At 40.6% G+C, this 20,611-nt stretch overlaps 1 protein-coding gene across 2 annotated transcripts in view; it reads left to right on the forward strand.

Annotated features, from left to right (window-relative positions):
- The window catches only part of prkci (protein kinase C, iota), a 61,147-nt gene that overhangs the window by 35,985 nt on the left and 4,551 nt on the right, over positions 1-20,611 (forward strand). Inside the window, exons 11-17 of one of the 2 annotated variants that reach the window (XM_079569761.1) lie at positions 198-284; positions 2,091-2,226; positions 2,341-2,361; positions 2,609-2,696; positions 4,082-4,207; positions 14,165-14,244; positions 15,594-15,683. In XM_079569761.1, the coding sequence (XP_079425887.1) occupies positions 198-284; positions 2,091-2,226; positions 2,341-2,361; positions 2,609-2,696; positions 4,082-4,207; positions 14,165-14,244; positions 15,594-15,683 (628 nt within the window). The remainder of the gene's footprint in view (positions 1-197; positions 285-2,090; positions 2,227-2,340; positions 2,362-2,608; positions 2,697-4,081; positions 4,208-14,164; positions 14,245-15,593; positions 15,684-20,611) is intronic. The other variant, XM_079569762.1, reaches the window with a different exon arrangement.

Consider the following 20,611-nt stretch of genomic DNA (forward strand, 5'->3'; position numbering starts at 1 on the left):
CGCGCTGCTTCAATCAGCGTTAGGAAATGACTGACCTAAACCCCAGTCTGTTCCTTTTTGTTCTTGCTTTTTGTGTTTGGCTGCTGTTCCTGCTGATTCTGTCTCTGAAGCTGGCAACAGAGAGGACTTTGCAGACTGTGGTTAGCCTTATGGGAATGGAAAGTCTTTAAAAACTTCCCTTTTTTGTCATTTTTCAGACTGTTCTTTGTTATCGAGTACGTGAACGGAGGTGATTTGATGTTCCATATGCAGAGGCAACGGAAACTTCCAGAAGAACACGCCAGGTGCTGACATTATACTGGACTATTGTCTTCAATGTTGTTGTTTTTGCATAATATAGGCCTAGTGCTAACCCTTCAATGTTACTCCCTACACCCTTTTTTTGTATTTTCTAAACATTTGGGGACGAACATCAATGTTATTAGTTTGTTTATTTTTTTGGAAAGATCTGAGTTACCTGATCTAAACCAGCCCAAACCTGATCTAAACTAGCACAAGCCTGATCTAAACCAGCACAAACCAGTCCAAACCTGATCTAAACCAGCCCAAACCTGATCTAAACTAGCACAAACCTGATCTTAACCAGCACAAACCAGTCCAAACCTGATATAAACCAGTCCAAACCTGATCTAGACCAGCACAAACCAGTCCAAACCTGATCTAGACCAGCACAAACCAGTCCAAACCTGATATAAACCAGTCCAAACCTGATCTAGACCAGCACAAACCAGTCCAAACCTGATCTAGACCAGCACAAACCAGTCCAAACCTGATATAAACCAGTCCAAACCTGATCTAGACCAGCACAAACCAGTCCAAACCTGATCTAGACCAGCACAAACCAATCCAAACCTGATATAAACCAGTCCAAACCTGATCTAGACCAGCACAAACCAGTCCAAACCTGATCTAGACCAGCACAAACCAGTCCAAACCTGATCTAGACCAGCACAAACCAGTCCAAACCTGATCTAAACCAGCACAAACCTGATCTAAACCAGCACAAACCAGTCCAAACCTCCTCTAAACCAGTAAAAAAAAACAGCTCTATACCTGTCAAAACAAGCATAAACCAGTCCAAACCTGGTCTAAAACATTCTAAATAGGTCCAAACTGGGTCTTAACAAATCCAAACCTGGTCTAAACCAGTCCAAACCTGGTCTAAAACTACTCTTAACAGGTCCAAACCTGGTCTAAATCGGTCCAAACCTGTCTAAACCAATCCAAACCTGGTCTAAAACGGTCTAAAACTGCTCTAAACCAGCACAAACCAGTCCAGACCTGATCTAGACCAGCACAAACCGGTCCAAACCTGATATAAACCAGTCCAAACCTGATCTAGACCAGCACAAACCAGTCCAAACCTGATCTAGACCAGCACAAACCAGTCCAAACCTGATCTAGACCAGCACAAACCAGTCCAAACCTGATCTAAACCAGCACAAACCAGATCTAAACCAGCACAAACCTGATCTAAACCAGCACAAACCAGTCCAAACCCGATCTAAACCGGCACAAACCAATCCAAACCTCCTCTAAACCAGTAAAAAAAACAGCTCTATACCTGTCAAAACAAGCATAAACCAGTCCAAACCTGGTCTAAAACTACTCTTAACAGGTCCAAACTGGGTCTTAACAAGTCCAAACCTGGTCTAAACCAGTCCAAACCTGGTCTAAAACTACTCTTAACAGGTCCAAACCTGGTCTAAATCGGTCCAAACCTCGTCTAAACCAATCCAAACCTGGTCTAAAACGGTCTAAAACTGCTCTAAACCAGCATAAACCAGTCCAATCTAGTCCAACCCAACCTATACTAGTCCAAACTGGATATTTTGAGTATTCCAAAGTTGAACTGAATAGTAGCAGAATTAGAAACAACACATGATTCGATGAAGTGTGCTCTACCAAACGGTTGAACAAACTATTGAATGGTTCTCAGCAAGACAATATTATTATTACAATGGGTTATAAATTGAAGCGTAATGAACCTAATGAAAGTAAATCGAACTGCGGAAATTGTGTGTGAAATTGTTTGTCATGTGTTTTTGTAATGTGAATCTCTGTTAATATTCGATATGTGTTTTTCCCAGGTTTTACTCGGCGGAGATCAGTATGGCGCTAAACTACCTCCACGAACGAGGAATCATTTACAGAGACCTGAAACTGGACAATGTTCTTCTGGACTCTGAGGGCCACATCAAACTCACCGACTACGGCATGTGCAAGGTACAGTCGGCTCTCTGTGGAACTGCATTCAGGGGCTTTGTGTGTGTGATAGAAGGTGTAGTGCTGAAAATGCTTTTAAATGAAGGATCTGTTACTTTTGTCTTACATTTGTAGGAAACAAAAGAAAATCCCCATGTAAGAATTGTGTTAAATTGATTTCACATCTCAAACTATTAAAATAAACATGTAATGCCTACGAAGCTTATTAATGCGCTGGCTTTGACTTTAACAAGAGATGCTAATTATGCAAATCATTTCACGGCTCCGTACTAAAATACATCATGTGAACGGCCCATGAACCCTTGTATTTTATGGCCTATTTTAGTGACTTTTCAGCCCATCAATATGACTTATTTAAAATACATTCTTGCTTCGTCTTCAGGAGGGTTTGAGGCCCGGAGACACGACCAGCACTTTCTGTGGGACGCCCAACTACATCGCGCCCGAAATCCTCCGAGGAGAGGACTATGGTCAGTATCTGAGGATCCGCTAGACTTTTTTATGGCCAGCTGGGTCGTAAAATGTCGGCCATTCACAAGAATTACCGGCCATTAAAAAATATATACATAATGAACGTGGCTTATTATCAATAACAATCTATATTAAGACAGAGTGCTACACGAGTGCTTTAGTGGGTCCAAAACATGGCTCTTCCACACTCGAGAGCGGCTCTGAACACCGGTAACGCCTATTCCTTTTTAGGGCTGTCTCAAATTTATGTTTTTGAGACAGCCTTAGGTCAAATGTTTCCATATTTTTTACTGTCGGCCAATTGGAAATTATTTTTACCTGTCATTTGCTTTTTAAACCGGCCAAAAGCCGGCCAACGGAAACCCTGGTCAGAATCACTGGGGGCGGTTTTTGATCCATCAGTCGTTTCTATGGGGCTTTATTGTACAGTAGCCTTTATTTATTTTTCTCCAGTTTGGCATTACCCAAATCTCAAAGCAACAAGCTTTGGCATAAGAGCGACAAAAAAGCGATTTAAAAAAGATAAGGACACGAGTTGTGTTCGGCTGTTTTTTATCTGTGGCAGCTCAGAAAAAGCTTGTATTCCCAAAAAAGCCTCTCCTGATGTCCCACCTTTCCTCACCTCTCGATCTCTTGCAAAGCTTATCCTTTCATCGCGGCAGGAACACACTCGCCATAGCTTCGCAACAGCCACACAAGGCCGTCGTATTTAGGAGAGGAGAGGATGGGAGGGGCTTAGGATTTAGGATCGCTTGGAAAGTTTTGTTTTGTTTTAGATCAATGTTACATTTTCTAACCAACAAAGTGATAAAGATGACCAATAAATACTTGCAGGAAGCATAACACTACCTCTGTAATCCCTTTTGAAGTTAAATTTTGTCGGTCGTCACAAAAATCTAGCTTTAAACTTTTTTTAACAGAAGTATAAGAAGCGCCACGTGACTAATGCAGAGGTTGAACAAGGACGTGTCTGGCGCTTACGTCAAAGGATCGTGTCCTAATGTCCAAACACAATTAAAAATAGAAGAAAATAGCTCCTTACCTTAGCTACTGGAAGTCGTGCCTTAGCAACTCACTTTATATTTGACTGCGTGACAAGTTGACGTGTACTGATAAGAGCACATAAGACGACTTTATTTTTTATCAGAAATAGTTTTGCCAAAGTAAAGCTTGGTTAGAATTAAAGATTTTGCTACAGAAAGTTTTCATATCCTTTGTATGGACGACATAATAAGAAATAAGAATAAAATGAATGAGTTATTTCCGCTTTAGACACCAGAGCTGATCGGCCGGTTAAGACTCCATATATACTTCCATATTAGTGATTGATTACATGGCGCTGTACAGTACTGACACGCAGACCACTGTTTTCTGCTGCTCCCAGGGTTCAGCGTGGACTGGTGGGCGCTGGGGGTGCTCATGTTCGAGATGATGGCGGGACGATCACCCTTCGACATCGTGGGCAGCTCAGACAACCCAGACCAGAACACAGAAGACTACCTCTTCCAAGGTACTGTACCCACACTTTAAATCCGTCAAACGTTTCATTATAATGGGCTTCACAAGCTTACGACGCTCAATTCCTCCGGGACCTATTGTTAATATGGTAATAATGTGGTGGGCTTGGATAAATATAGCATGTTAATCCTTTATTATCCATTATAATGCCTTGGATTTATAGAGCACCTCCGATATTCAACATACTAAAACAACTAGAAGTGTTTATATTGCGTCATTCCTCCTCTGTCTGTGGTGTTTGTAGAAGATTGAAAATGGCAGGCTGCTCCAACAACCTCAGATCAATCGCTGACACACTCACACATACAATCATACAATATAGTCATTTTAAGGCCAGACACTGCAGGTGAATTAATTACATTTATGGATATCAATTTGAAACTTTTGCTGAATGTTACTGACATGAATATGAGAAAAAAATGTATTGAAAGTTTACTGCCATTTTATGTTTTCATATAAAAATAAGCCATTTTGTGCATAAAAATGGCCAAAATTGCCTGTATTTTCAGCGACGAAATCAAAATGATGGATAGACCCAGATTTAAATGTTGTGGTTTTATTTTTTTATTTTTTTCAGGGCGTTGTTTAGTTAATAATGATTAGGGCTGGGTACCGTAAAACAAAATCAACACCGGTACTCTAACGATACTTGGTTTTTGACACTGGTACTAAATTATTTGTCATTTAGAACCATAAACTAACAGATGAATATTGTTTATTTATTCCTTTTCCTTCTATTTAATTCGATCTACATTTGTATCATTTGTTTGAGGTGAAACAACCAGGAAACTTCCTTTAACGACAAAAGGGCGGGAAAAAAGCTTTTCCAAGTGTCTCTTGGTGAGGGCGTTGCATGAATAGAGCAAAAATATAATTTTGAGAGAACCATTCCTAAAATCTTTTACATTTCTCCGCTCTTCCGTACTGGGTGTCTCTTGCAGAAAGAAGAAAAACATAAAATACCGTTGTAGCGCCTTCTCGGGGACTCTTCGCAGGACACGTGGATGTAAAATATGTCAATATTCGTGAATGAATGCAGTGGGAAAACCGGCTTTGCGAAGCGGCGTAGTAGCTTCCCGGGATATCTCTGCCTCGCTCGCGGACAAAAATCATAAAATAAGCATCGTACAGAGTAAGAAAACTAGGATGTTAAGGGAGGAAACCAGCTAAAAATCTCCTTCGACCACTGCGTGAAAAATCAACAGTGTTGTGGTAATGTATTACAAAAGTACTAAAATAAAAGGTACTAAAATATATTACTATTATCAGTAACTAAGGAATATAACACATTACTTGAAGGGGCTAGATGCAAGTTGGCCTTTTTATACTCACTACTGCCACCTCAGGTCATACGTCTAACTGCACCTTCTATATTAAGCTTGTGCATGAGGCACTTCGGACCCGAAGTAACACGTTTTTGACAGTGTAGGATTTTAGAGGCAGTTGTGGTGAACAGGTCTGGGCTCATTCTACACATTAGGACATGGAGGAACATGTAGGGGCAGGAAAATACTTAATTTTTTTAATCATTTTTTAACTCCGTATAGTCCCTTTAAACAATATATGGGAATATATTAGTCATTACAATTCAAGTAACTCGAGTTACAAGTGTAAATGTATCATTGAAAAACATGCCAAACTCTCCCAAAATATAATACAGCACCAAATCAAGTTAGAAGATCTGCCATTGTGTTTCGCTAATGAAGTCAAAACTAAACACAAAAGAATGGAGATAGTGAAGGAAAAGGAAATTTTCAGTTCATGTTTTCCAAAATTAACTCAAAGTAGTGTATCTCCGCTACATTTTTGGAACGGTATAATGTGACACAAACATATTGCATTTTTAAAGCTGTAACTACGAATATAAAAAATATTACAATTTTAGAGTAACTTGCCCAACACTGAAAATCAATACTTTCACCTGCCTTTCACAAAATCAACTTTCCAACTATAAAAATCTCACCTTCTCGAAAAAATGAACTGCAGTTTGAGCTTGATTGTTTATCTGAAACCCAGCTACAGACTAAAAATAGCTTGAAAACATAAAACAATTTCAGCCGACACCTTCGAATTCACACCTCGCTCTCGGACGCTAATTCCCAGACCGCGCGGCCGCCATCTGCTCGTCCAAAAGTGTGAACTTCTGTTTTTGTCCATTATATTGTTGTGAGGCTGAGAAAAGCATTGTTTACTGCGCGTTACGTGAAAATAGACTTAGACAAACATTATTGATCCGCGAGCGAGAGCGGCGCGATCACGGTCGATCAGTAGAATATGTTTATGGAGTTTTCCTTCGGGATTTTTCAATGAATTCAGATTAATGTTGTGGAATTTATTGCTTAAATCCTGAAATAGCCATGTTTTCTTGACAATGGTTGTGGCGTTCATGGTTAAGGAATAAGCAGGTGCAGGCGTGCGCAAAACAACAAATTAAATAAATGAGGGTCCACCTTCTTAATTTGATCTAACACACCGGAGCAGATGGTGTGAGATTTGTTAGTGAATTCCCTCGTGGTCCAGCATGTGTTTCCTGAGGTCGGCTCATGCACAAGATCAATTAAGTTTATTCTCATGAACTTCACACAAAAGCAACTGTCGTGACATTTTCGTTTTAGTAACACAGCAGCAGTTTGTATCCACTTTTATTTATTGCTAAAAGGCTTTGATCAGTCTTCTCTTCTGGCATCTGGATCACATTTATTGGAAATATCCATGCGCCTAAAATGATATGAATTATAATATTGTCCCTGTTTGTAGGTGAACATTTTATTGTAATGTAAATATAAAACCTCAAAGTATTGATATTAATTTTGACTTCTTATTTTATTTTCAGCTATTACCGAGCCTGAACCAAGCGCATTTTCTCCTGTTGGGCTTTACCCAAATCTAAAAGCTCCTCTACTGCAGTTTACAGCCTGAAAGCTACAAACCTTACAGACCTACAAAACTGATCTTAACAGATCTTTTTCCTCGCTGTGATTTCGTCACTTTTCCACTGCATTTTTTGCCGCATTTTCATTGCTTTTTATGCCACTTTTTTGTCTTTTTATCACATTTTTGGTCACTTTTTTGTGGCTCTTTTAGTTGTGTTTTGTCACATTTTCCTTTGCTTTTTTTTATCACTGTTTTTGTTGCTCTTTTGTTGCTTATTTTTCTCTTTTTTGAGGCTTTTTGTTGAGTTTTCCTCCTCGTTTTTGACGCGTATTAGTTTAGTTTTCGTTTATTGTTTACTTAAACAGGGACAACGTACAAAACCATTAGTCAGGTGAATACACAAAACATTACAATTATAATATTATTATACATATAATCTACAACAAAATCACTATATAAAATACATTCTATGCTTTTTCTAAAAGTGTACACAAAAAACGAAACAATCTCTACAATTTACAATACATTCATTAATGCCGACACGACTGATGATCTAAAATGTGCTTTTTCAAATTTCGAGTAAAACTATTAAGATCTACCGACAATTTTAGACTGTCTGGAAGCTCATTCCACTGTTTAATGGAGCAAAATGAGAAAGCACATTGTGCAAAGGCCGAGGATCTTTTTGGAATTTCAAGAAGCTTTTACATTCGGGTAAAGCTGAAAATGTGCGCATTTCAAGTGAGGGTAAGAGGTTAACAAAAGAAACGTTTATGAGAAGTTTACCATCAAACAGTAAGAATCGCTTTTAATCGACTTTCTTGTAAAACAATGGATCTTCCACAAAGTCGGGCCTTCGTCCACTTCATCCACATTATGTACATAGTCTCCCTTTGAATCCTGGGAGTAAATGAGTTTTTCCATATTAGTTTTAAGAAAAAAGAAACGGGAACTTCCGGTTTATGGCTTTAAGGGAGTAGACGCGTGACGAGCGAGCTCCGGCAGAATTTAAGACTTTTATTACCTTCAGACCCCACACTAACCAAAAATTTGCGCCTACTGTTTACTCTAAAGATTCCTACCTTTTACCGAAGCCAAGTACGGATAAAAACAACCTTTCGAAATGCCACCTCCCAGGAAAACCGCAGATAAGGACGGAGCTAATGCTAAGGACGGAGCTAATGCTAACGGTGCTGCTGCTACTGCTAGCTTGACGATAGATGCCATATCCGCCCTACTCCAGAAACACCGTGAAGAGTTGTCTGCTGAGTTTAAGGCATCACTCACAGGGATTGAGACCAAGCTGGATCAGACCAAACTGTTGGCAGACGACCACGACCAACGCGTCTCCTCCTTGGAACTAGCCACGGATGACCTTAGTCAGCGCGTAGCGGATATCGAAGCTACATGTTCACTTCTACGCGAGGAGAACGACAAGCTCAAGGCTAAAGTTGTCGAATTAGAAAACCGAGGCCGAAGATCAAATATACGCATCATTGGCCTAGCTGAGTCCACAGAGACTGGACGCCCAACGGAGTTTTTCTCTCAGTTGCTCCAGGAGGTTATCGGGAAAAACATCCTTCCTAACCCGCCAGAGATCGACAGAGCCCACCGCACGCTAGCCCCCAAACCCGGTCCGGGGCAGTGGCCGCGGCCAGTCATTCTATGCCTCCACCGGTACCAAACGAAGGAGGCTCTCATCAGGGAAGCCCGCCGCAAAGGGAGATTCGACTTCCATGGCCAGCAGATTCGCATTGTGGAGGACTACAGCGCGGATGTGATGAGTCAACGAGTGAAATACAAGGACGTGATGGCGGAGCTTTACAAAAGGGGGTTTAAACCTGCTTTGCTCTACCCAGCTCGTCTTCGCATAACCTTGCCGGGGGGAGCCAAGAAGCGGATAAACTCTGTGGCTGAAGCACAGAAGTTTATTGATGATCACCCGGGTCGCCAACTACACGATGTAGAAGTGGAGTGACTGACGCGTATTTCCACCGGACTGAGTCGTTGTGGATACCAGCTCAAGTACCGGTGAAGCATATTGTTTACTGTTTTGACAATTTAAATTTCACCGCTTTAACCATAAGTGACTGTTTTTAGTTATAAGCATTTTGGCATTGTTTTGCACTGTTCTCTTACATTGAAGGTCTGTTTAAGGCAAATGGCCCATTACAATAGCATTTCGGACTTGTATTGGGACAATATTTACTGTATCCGACATGTTTAGTTCTATGGCTTATATAACTTTTCTCTGACACGTTTTTTTGTTTGGTGTGTGTGTGGGGGGGTTAATATTCTAATTTTGCTTATTGCTGGAGCTGCAGCTTGAATTATGTTTATCACTGGGGAGGCGAGTTTAAGTAGTCAGTTGGTTTATAGAGCTTGCTGCTTTTTTATTTATTTTTTACTACTGCAGCTGTCTTTTTTCGGGTGGGGTGGGAGGGGAGGACTGTCACTGCCAATGATCCTGTTGCATTTTGCAACTTTTTGGAAAAGTGCTGGACACTTTGCTTATTTAATGCTATCATTAAGCCACCATGACCTGTTCTATTTTTACGCTTTTATTCATGCTGTACAATGAACGGCCTTAATTTTGTGAGCTGGAATGTTAAGGGATTAAATCATCCTGTTAAACGAAAGAAGGTTTTTTCACACCTAAAGCAGCTTAAGGCCAAAATTGCTTTTTTGCAAGAAACCCATATTCGGAACTCAGATTCAAGTCGTTTGCTGCGTTGGTCTGGCCAATGTTTTAATTCTTCATTTCAGGGCAAATCTCGAGGGGTCTCAATATTTATTAATCATGATGTTTCATTCGAACCACATGATGTGTCGTCGGATAACTATGGTCGTTATGTAATTGTTTCAGGCAAACTGTATAACACACTTGTGGTCCTGGTCAATGTATACGCCCCAAATGTGGATGATGCCAGTTTCTTCAATCGATTGTTTTCATTGCTACCAGACTTGAATGCTTATAACCTTATACTTGGGGGTGATCTTAACTGCTGGTTGGATCCAGCCTTGGACAGATCCTCTAACAATCCTGCCACGGCAAGTAGGTCGGCCTGCGCTATCAATGGTTTTCTTTGTGATTTTGGTGTATGCGACATTTGGCGTTTTTTACACCCAAGTACCAAAGAGTTTTCCTTCTTCTCACCAGTCCACCATACGTATTCAAGAATTGATTATTTCCTTGTTAATAATCAACTTCTGCCCTTGGTCAGCACCTGTGAATACCATCCAATCGTAATATCGGATCACGCACCTTTAACTTTCTCCCTGCTGATTCCTGACATTCCTCCTGGGTGTAGGCAGTGGCGTTTTAACTCCACTTTGCTGTCCGATGCAGAGTTTGTTAAGTTTATAGAGAACGAAATAACTTTTTTTCTTGACACAAATACTAATCCAGATATTTCCTATAAAACTTTGTGGGATGCGCTTAAAGCGTACCTACGTGGGCAGATTATTGCTTACACTGTCCGAATGAAACGCAAATCAATACAGGAGCAAAATGAACTTATCCGTCAAATTGGAGAATTAGATAAACAATACGCTCAAAATAAATGCCCTGGTCTATATAAAAAGAGAGTCGAGCTAAAAACTAGGTTCGACCTGCTCACTACTTACCGTGTTGAACAGCTTTTATTAAGGAATAAAACTATGTTTTATACCTATGGAGACAAGTCTGATAAACTATTAGCCAATCAACTTAAGAGTTCTAGGTCCAAGCAATCTATTTTGGGGATACAGCTGAGCAGTGGTGAGATTACGTCTGACCCCTTGAAAATCAACACAGCTTTTAGAGAGTTCTATACAAAACTTTACACCTCGGAGACATTTGTAACTGCTGATACAATTAATTGTTTTCTTGATAACCTCAATATTCCCCAACTTTCCACAGATTCTGCTAAAAGGTTAGAGGATCCAATTTCTCAATTAGAAATCGTAAAGGCCATAACATCTATGCAGTCAAACAAATGTCCAGGCCCTGACGGATTTCCGTCAGAATTTTTTAAAAAGTTTTCTCATGCACTCTCGCCGCTGCTTGGCTCTGTCCTCTCAGAGTCTTGTAACTTAGGTCAACTTCCTGAATCCTTTACTGAGGCATGTATCACGCTAATTGCGAAGAAAGGTAAAGACCCAACCAGCTGTGCTTCATACAGGCCCATATCCCTCCTGAACACAGATGCAAAAATCCTGGCTAAAGTACTAGCTCTCAGGCTGGAAAATCTCCTTCCCTCCATTATATCCAAAGACCAAACTGGTTTTATTAAAAATAGGCAGTCATTTTACAATATTAGACGCCTTTTTGACATCCTATATACTGCACAGGAGGATAGGCCAGAATGCATCGTTTCTATCGATGCAGAGAAGGCATTTGACCGTGTCGAATGGCCGTACCTATTTGCCGTACTGAACAAATTTGGCTTTGGGCCTTCATTTACCTTATGGATCAAATTACTCTACTCTCACCCTAAAGCCATGATCCGTACCAATGGCCAGCGATCAAAACCTTTCCGTTTATATCGCGGCACCCGCCAAGGATGCCCCTTGAGTCCTATGCTTTTCGACCTAGCTATAGAACCTCTTGCTATAGCTCTTCGCACCTGTGACGGCATGTCTGGTATTTGGAGAGGAGGGGTAGAACATAGGGTCTCCCTCTATGCGGACGATCTTTTGCTTTATATTTCAAACCCAGGGGAATCACTCCCCACTGTTTTAACACTGATAAGTCAGTTTGGTACCCTTTCAGGTTATAAACTAAACGTCAGCAAGAGTGAGTTATTTCCTATAAATGAAAAAGCAAGGGCTCTAGATTTTTCAAACTTGAACTTTAAGGTTGAGCACAATAAGTTTACATATCTTGGGGTTACAGTTACCAAAAGGTACAAAGATTTGTTTGGAGAAAACTTTGCTGTTCTCTTGGATCAGACCAGGCAACTGACATCACAGTGGTCACCCTTATCATTATCTTTAGTTGGCCGTGTGAATTCTGTTAAAATGGTTATTCTGCCAAAATTCCTGTATCTTTTTCAAACACTGCCAATTTTTCTTCCCTGCTCTTTTTTTCAGCAGCTTGACTCAATAATATCTTCCTACTTATGGCAAGGCAAGCGACCACGCTTAAGTAAAACTTATCTCCAGAAGTCCAAATCTACCGGTGGTCTTGCTTTGCCAAACTTTCGGTTTTATTATTGGGCAGCCCATCTGAGATGTCTAGTTCATTGGTCCTTCTATTACGAACAGCCTGAGCGTCCTGACTGGGTTGCATTGGAGTGTTCTTCAAACGGCTCTTCTCTTCTGGCTACTGTGGGCTCTGCCCTACCTTTACCCTCCATTAGTCAATTTAATAACCCTTTGGTTAAACATACTCTGAAAATCTGGGGTCAATTTAGGAAACAGTTTGGCCTTGGCGGCTTTTCGCTTTGGAGTCCTATGTTAAATCAACTCTTTAAACCTTCTACAATGGACATTGGCTATCAGAGATGGCATCAGAAGGGTATCACTCGTTTTAAACATTTGCTCAAAGATGGCATCATTGCATCTTTTTTAGAATTGAGAGAGAAATTTAACCTTTTACAATCTGACTTTTTCCGTTATCTTCAGATTAGACATTTCCTTAAGCCATATCTGTCTAACTCTGCAATTACTCCACAAACAGCTACACTTGACAAAATTCTGTCATCAAAGCCAACCAAAGGACTAATTTCTAGGTTATATAATACAATGCTTGAACTTAAAACCCCCTTGATAGACAAATTTAAAAAAGCTTGGGAGGAGGATTTGGGCGTCAGTATGACCGAAGATGCTTGGGCTGGTGCACTCAAACTAGTCCACGATTCCTCTTTCTGTGCTCGCCACAGGTTAATTCAATTTAAAATTGTACACAGGGCACATATTTCCAAGTCCAGACTGTCTGCAATGTACCCTGAGATCAGCCCACTGTGCACCAGATGTAAACGGATGGAGGCCTCCCTCAGTCACATGTTCTGGTCTTGTTCGCACTTAAGCAACTTTTGGGGGACCATTTTCAGCACATTATCTCAACTACTGAGCTTTAGGCTCGAACCAAATCCCGTATTAGCCCTTTTTGGGGTTTTTGAAAGTCAAACATGTCTCAGCGCCAACAAAAGACAGTCACTAGTCTTTGCTTTGCTTTTGGCACGCCGTGCCATTTTACTTAAATGGAAGGAGGCCTCCCCTCCGTCACACGCACAGTGGCTGCAAGATGTCATGTCCTGCTTAAAATTGGAAAAGATAAGATGTTCGCTAAAACAAACGCCTGGTGCCTTTGAGGATACTTGGGGCCCACTCTTACTTGCATTCCCAGCTCTGTGATATTTTACTTGTACTTTACAGTGCCTTCATTTGTTGGAAAAGGTCTTGGTGTGACGTCATTGTTTTGGCAGTGATGGTGGGGGTTTTATTTTTTTTTGTTTTTTTTAAAAAAAAATTTTATTTTTTGTTTTGGCCGGGGATTTTGTTTTTAATATACCATTTTTGTACCAAACACATGTACATATGTTTCATCTCTTTAATATGTTAAAATTCAATAAAAATATTCTTGATTAAAGAAAAAAGAAACGCCCAGCCACAAGATCTTTTCCTGTGCTGGATCAAAGACCAAGGCAGTAAAAAAGAAGAGATCTGCTCACATTTTTGCATCAATATTATTCCACAATTTGCCACTTATGTTGATCCAGTCTTCATTGGTAGGAGAGTCATGTCTTATCCATTTCCAGGTTAGCACTTTCTTACTCGCTGTCAATAGCATCCAGAACAACCTCTTCACTTTTTACTTCTCCAGTTTGGTACATTCACATTTCACAGGTATCTGCACCTCTTGTACTGTATAGTGAAGGCCTCTCTGTGTGCATCACCCCCTCCTGCTCCTGCTGCAGTGCGATACTGATCTCCGCCTATGGCTCTCAGCTCCTCAGAGTGGCCTCTCCACACTTTACTGCCTCAGAAATGTCAACGCCACTCACCCCGCTCTTCACGCCGTCACACACCGACCCGCCGATACACAGAAGTACTCACCTCTCTGTCCTCTCTCTCCCTCTTCTGTGCGCAGTAATATTGGAAAAACAGATCAGAATCCCGCGCTCGCTGTCCGTCAAAGCCGCAAGTGTCCTCAAGGGATTCTTGAACAAGGTAAGAGGGGTCAGCCTCGGCCCGGATCAATCTCCAGCACTGTTGGCCCCGAAATGGCTTTACTATCGGGGTCAGCAGACAAAGCGTAATGGCCCTCAGACACTACAGGCATTGTTCATTCAGAGTGTTTTTAGATTTATATCGGATTGCGTTTGTGGACATGCTATTGGACATCATAGATAGATAATGGTGGAGATGGTTGAAATTGTCCTTGCTAATACATGTACAGATTTATTTATTGAACGATAAGTCGATATAGTAATAATCATGACAGCCCTATTGTTGACAATGCACTTTGAGCTCCAATGTGGTTTTTATTCTGGAAATGGCCAATAAACTGAATCTGAATGTGCAAATACACCGTTCCGAACGGTTAATACAGGCAGAATCCTGTCAAATTTAATGCTTTTTGCCCTGTGGTCAATTTTAATGCCACAAACGCAGAAAAAAATCTACACAAAATAGCTGCTGAACATGTTTTAGCTCAGTGTATTTTCAATGAACTCATACAGTAATATCATTTTCAGAGAAATTTAGATTTAATGACCATTTGAATCCAATTTTAATGACATTCAAGGCTTTTTAATGCCCTGCAGAAACCCTGTGTAACTACATATGAGCGGGCTGTCATCTAAAGTGAGACGCTATAGACCCTTTAGCTGCTGACATCATCAGTGACATCAGCTGGAGGCAGGAAGTGATCAAGAGAAATAAGATTAAACAAAAACTGGTGATTTTAAGTGTAAAACTACAACTAAATAATGTGATCCTGTTGTGGCTTAAGGCGCAAGAACAAGAGAAACGACATTTGAGACGATAAAATAAGGTTTATCTCATATTTCCAGAAACAGTTAGATATTTGTTTATCGTTACTATGACAACAGCTACAATGGAAATAGATAGGAATCTCACTTCCTGCCTCCAGCTAAGCCCAAATGTTTACAAACAATTAAATGGTCTATGTACACCTTTTCTACACCTTGTACCCCGTTACTACACATACACCTACATGTTGTACACCTTGCATTTTAATTACCTGTACTTACGTGTGTGATTACTTTCTCGTTACATGGACCTACACATAGAACCTGCGGGCTGTAATCTAAAATGTTACCCATACTAGTTTTGAAAAAATATAGAAATGGTACAACCTTATATCAATGAACTTAATTTCTTTCATTAGCACACATCTTTCCATCCCAGTCAACGCTTTTTTATAATTCCATAAACCCTGCTTGAATCACGAGTTGTTTTCTCTGTCTTTTCTTACTCTATGTATCTCTCTCTCTCACTCTCTGCACACCTCTCTCTCCTCTTCTCACCCTCCCCTCTCCCTCTTCTCTGCTCAGGACCCAAAGGAGCGCCTCGGCTGTCACCCCCAGACCGGATTCGCAGACATTCAGGCCCATCCCTTTTTCAGAAACGTGGACTGGGACCTCGTAAGTGACTTGTCTATCACTCCTGACACCTCTATGAACCTTTACGTCAGACGGGTGGGTTTTCCATCTCGCGCATTATTCCGTCTCGGGCAGTTATTCAAGTCTTTGGGGAAGTGATGATATTGGCAATTCCGTAATATCAGAAGTCTCAGTGGATGTTTACAGTGTATTACCTTATATAAGTGCTTTAGCGAGACAATGATCCTACACAGTGCTTCCAACATGAGCAACTTTTAGAATTAAACCCTTTTAATTCTTAATTTTACTGGAAATGTGCTATTGGTGTTAATTTATTTCTTCCTCCTGTAGATTAATGATTAATATAGATTTTTGGAGACATGGTTAAGACTTTCATATCCGAGCTCGTTTGCTGCTGCTTTAACTTGGTCTTTTAGAGGTCGATCGATATGGGTTTTTCTAAGACTGATGCTGAGTTTTGAGGATTTTTTTTGGCCGATGCCGATAATTTTGGCTGATTTTTGTCAATGTCTCTTCTGTAATCCTGTGCTTGATGCTTCTAAACTGTAGTGTGTTGAACTGTGACAGCAGGGGGCGCTTTATTTTGGGGGCATAGGGCTAATATATTATATTCAGGACATTCATGTTAAGTAGGTTCTTCAGAGGGAGCTCATTTGAAACACAATTGCTGCTAAAAGCTGTGCCGTATTTTCCGGACTGTAAGTCGCTCATGAGTATAAGACGCACCAGCCAAAAAATGCCTAATGATGAAGAAAACAACAGACCGAACAGGCGTAGCTACGGTTTCCTAACGTAACACATAGATGGTTTAGTTATTTGAAGCATAAACAACAAACTAAAATAGGCGTCTGGCATGATAACGTCACATAAACAGGTCAGATAACTATAGCATAAAGAACATACCAAACTCTCGATTTCCAAATCCATCGGTGTCGCTTCAATCGCCGTGGCAACGACCTGGGCACGGAGGCGTAACTGCGCGGTTGACAAGCCTCTCCCGGCAGCGCGTTTTTAAAGTTCTCGTTTACAAACTCGTTCCTCTAAATGTGGCCATCTAGCTTTTAGCCCGTGATTAGCTTTGTTTGTTTTCTTCACTGCGCTAAGAGTAGCCTCCGCTTCTCGCTCACTCCATACTTTTTTCTGCTGCTCGATTAGCCTGCAGTGCCCTCTACTGGCATTTGAAATTATATATTTGAATTTACCCCCAGCCAAACTATGGAAAAAGAAAAAAAAAAGACTTATAATCCGGAAAATATGGTAAGTCTCGATGTCTTATGCTTCCGAAATTGTAAGCAAATGTCTGCAACATAAAATATATAAATACGATCCGATGTTTCTCAGTTCCCCTGGGTTTTAGGATGTTGTTGGAAAGCTTTTTGTGAGCTCTTTCTAATACCAAAAACGTGAAGTCTCTATTCAGTCTGTTTCCAGAGATATCGGCTTTTATCGGCATTAGATCGGCCGATATTATAAAATACCCAAATATTGGCCTGATTTATCCGTCAACCTCTACTGCAACAATTTCATTATTGTGTGAAAAGGTTTTTTTTTTATTTTTCCGTTAAACATGACCAGGAGTTACATATTACCGAAGTACTTGCACTAAAGGCTTGTTGGACCATTTCTGAAAAGAATCTGTGGCGTATAGTAATAAATAAAGCATCAGTTTGGTTGTTGTTGCTTCAAGTAATTTGGCAAGATGTAGAAATCAAGTATCGTCCTCAAATATACTGTTGATATTTGGATAATACTTGTATAATCACAGTGTTTAGTGAGCTATGCATTTTCCCATCTGTCCTCATGTGAACCACCAATCTCCTGCGTCTTGTTGATTGTTTTTTTTATATGCAACATCCATCATCTCTGCTCTCATTTTTAATCATCTCGAAGGGGCAGAGTCAGTCTCGCTGCCAAAAAGGTCAAAACGAATCCATAGATTGATTTTGTTGAGAGAGAAGAACATAAAGCCCGGGTCAAATGAGAAGTGCACGTGATCTGTGGCCGCTTCCTGCTTCGAGCCGCATCGATGCAGAGACGGGGAGGTGAAGAGTGCAGAAAAACAAGGCCCGGGATTCAGTGAAGTCACGTGACCGCCGTCTGAGGAAGCGGAGACGGCCGCTGACCCCAAACGCTTCCTGTTCAGCAAAGAGCCTAGAAATGAGAAATGCTTTTATTGATGTTTTGAAGCGTTTAGATTTGCATGACCAAAGCAAGTAATATAGTTTTAAGAAGCATTGATTTTCAGTGCTAGATTTGACCACTGGATGAAGTCTTTGGAAAACAAAACAAAGCAAGATTGCGCCAAAAAGAAAGAGCTTGAGCAGGTTTGTTGCAGAAGGCCCACAGTGGAGCAGTTGTTCGCTCTTGAAGGTCTCCGGTTCGATTACTGCCTTTTCCCGGGCCCAGGTGGGATCCTCCTGTGTGCATGTTCTTCCTGTGCCTCTGTAGGTTTGCTCCAGATGCTTTGGCTTCCTTCACCGTGTACATAGGGTCCCTTATTGGGTCTAGCCTGGCCAGTCAGACTACATGCTTTTTCTGTTCCTTCCAGAAGACGTGCATCCAGGATCAGGGGGGATTTCTTTGAATTCTCTTAAGTATGTTTGACAAGTGTATTAAAGCAGTACTAAGTAACTCTTGCCCCTAGAGGCCATAAGTGCAACTGCAGGTGTCATAGCAAGTTACGATTTTTTAACTTATTAATCGTGTTGGAGAGTAAATACTACGCTGACAGGAAAGGCGAAGGGAGAGAGGGTTACTGTGCATCCAATTACATAAATGGAAGTAATTTTTTTCACTCAAACTTGGCTGTAAATACTGTTTAAAGTGACGTTAGCCCACAGTTAGCTTTGCCCGTTAGCATGTTAGCTTCTTCTTCGTGATTCCATTAGTGTGTATTGGTGGCTCCGGTCCGGTGGCAGTCAAGTTGCAAACATGGTTTTCTGGCCAGAGACACCAGGGGGAGATGAAAGACCCTCCAATCATCCCACAAACACTTGTATTACCCCCACAGGGACTACGAAAAGGATTTATTAAGGTAAACACGTTACTTAGTACTGCTTTAACCAACCAGAGAAAAGCTGGTTTTGGCGCATCAGCATCAGCCAGAAAAGCGGAGACAAATATGAAAACTAAAAGTCTTCAAACTCAATACACTTTTCACATTTCAAGACTCCTCTGTGAAATACTTTGAGCCGAAAAATCTCTATTTTCATAAAATGTTAAAAGCCAATGGACTAATAAAGCTCAAGCCAAAATTCTTATGTCAATCTACCGAGCAAAACAATGACCCAGACGTCGAATCCAAAAGCTTCAAAACATCAATAACGTCACATTTTAAGCCTCTTTGGCAATCTCTCTCTCATTTTTCCAACATTTCTAATATACATAATCAAGTTCACGTCGAAATAGTTGCCAACAATCAATATTCCTTTAGTCATGCAAATATATGAGGCCTCTGTACAGCACATTGTGAAAAGCGCTTTAGAAATAAACTTTGAGCTTCTCTCAATAACATTTGTATCCTTATGTGTTTGTGGCAAAGGGGATGCAAGGAGTCCTGAGCTACTCGGGTCAGATTTTAAACAGGAGAAATCAACACGAATACATTATGGCTGTTCCAATCAAAGTATGTTTGGAACAAAAATACTTTAGATAAACAACAGCAAGAAGACAAATACTTTCACAGAAGATGAAGCATCAACATCTATGGTGGTAGATCCTCCTCGTGACAATGTGCTCTGTGATTAGATTCTTAACTTTACGAGATTTGGCTGTTAGCAAAGGCCTTGATGGTCCCGCTTTTGGTGTGGATGCTGACCAGGCAATAGGTTGTGTTTACGTTTTAGAATGTGATGATGGCCATGATTGGATTCACAAACCTGCCACGTTGTTTTTATGGCTGAGTCCTTTCTACTGACGTCACACTCATGTTTTTGAATTTTGTTTATGAGGAAATAATTAGACATGAGTGTACATGTGCTGACAGATAAGACGATGAACTTTGAGACAGTTTTTGTTCTATGTAGATTCTCTCTCAGTGATGACTGACATATTTGCCAAAAACGAAGACAAAAAATCTGTAATTCAGCACTTACCATAGTTTCCGACATAGCATTTTCAGTTGCTCCACCTCAGTTTTAAACCACACGTTAAGTGGTGACATCACAGCTCTACTTCCGGGTCACGAGATTTGCAAGAAACTACAAAAAAGTCTTTAATACGACAATCAATATTTCTGAAACTCAACAGAGAGTTACTGAACATACTTATTTATCAGGCCCATTAGCGAAAAGTGCTGAACCTACTGCTATAAAAGTAATATTTACCAATATCGGTACATCCGGGTTAGCAGAGATAAATGCTAAAATGCTAACGGCGCAGCAGCTACGCTAGCCCTGGAAGTAGTGACTTTTTAGCAGTAGGTGCGACATTTTTGGCTAAGAGTCTGAGAAATAAGTAGGTTCAGTCACTCCCAGTTGAGTTTCAGAAATATTCATGAGTTTTTTATGTTTTTGTCTTTTTTTTTGGTTTGCTAGTACCCGGAAGCAGCCGGGACTGCCAGACAAAAGAGACCAAAATCTCAGCCGGCCTTTCCTGGCTAAATAAAGGTTAATTAACATAAAATGTAGTATTGATGATGAAAGCCTTTCGATTTGCATGGCTCAAGCAAATATAGTGGTTTTAAGAAATACTGAGCTGTTAATAACATTGAGATGGATCCACAACGTGATCAGGAGTTAAAGATGAGCCTTGAAATGTCAAGTGTTATTGAGAGAAGCCTCATACACTATATTTGCTAAAGGAATATTGATTGTTGGCAACTATTTTGGCGTGCACTGGATTATGTATATTAGAAATGTTGGGAATATTAGACAGTGATTGCCAAAGAGCCTTAAAATGTGACGTTATTGATGTTTTGAAGCTTTTGGATTCGATGGCTGGGTTATTGT

This window comes from Gobius niger, assembly GCF_951799975.1.
Source record: "Gobius niger genome assembly, chromosome: 13".
NCBI classification, from domain to species: Eukaryota; Metazoa; Chordata; class Actinopteri; order Gobiiformes; family Gobiidae; genus Gobius; species Gobius niger.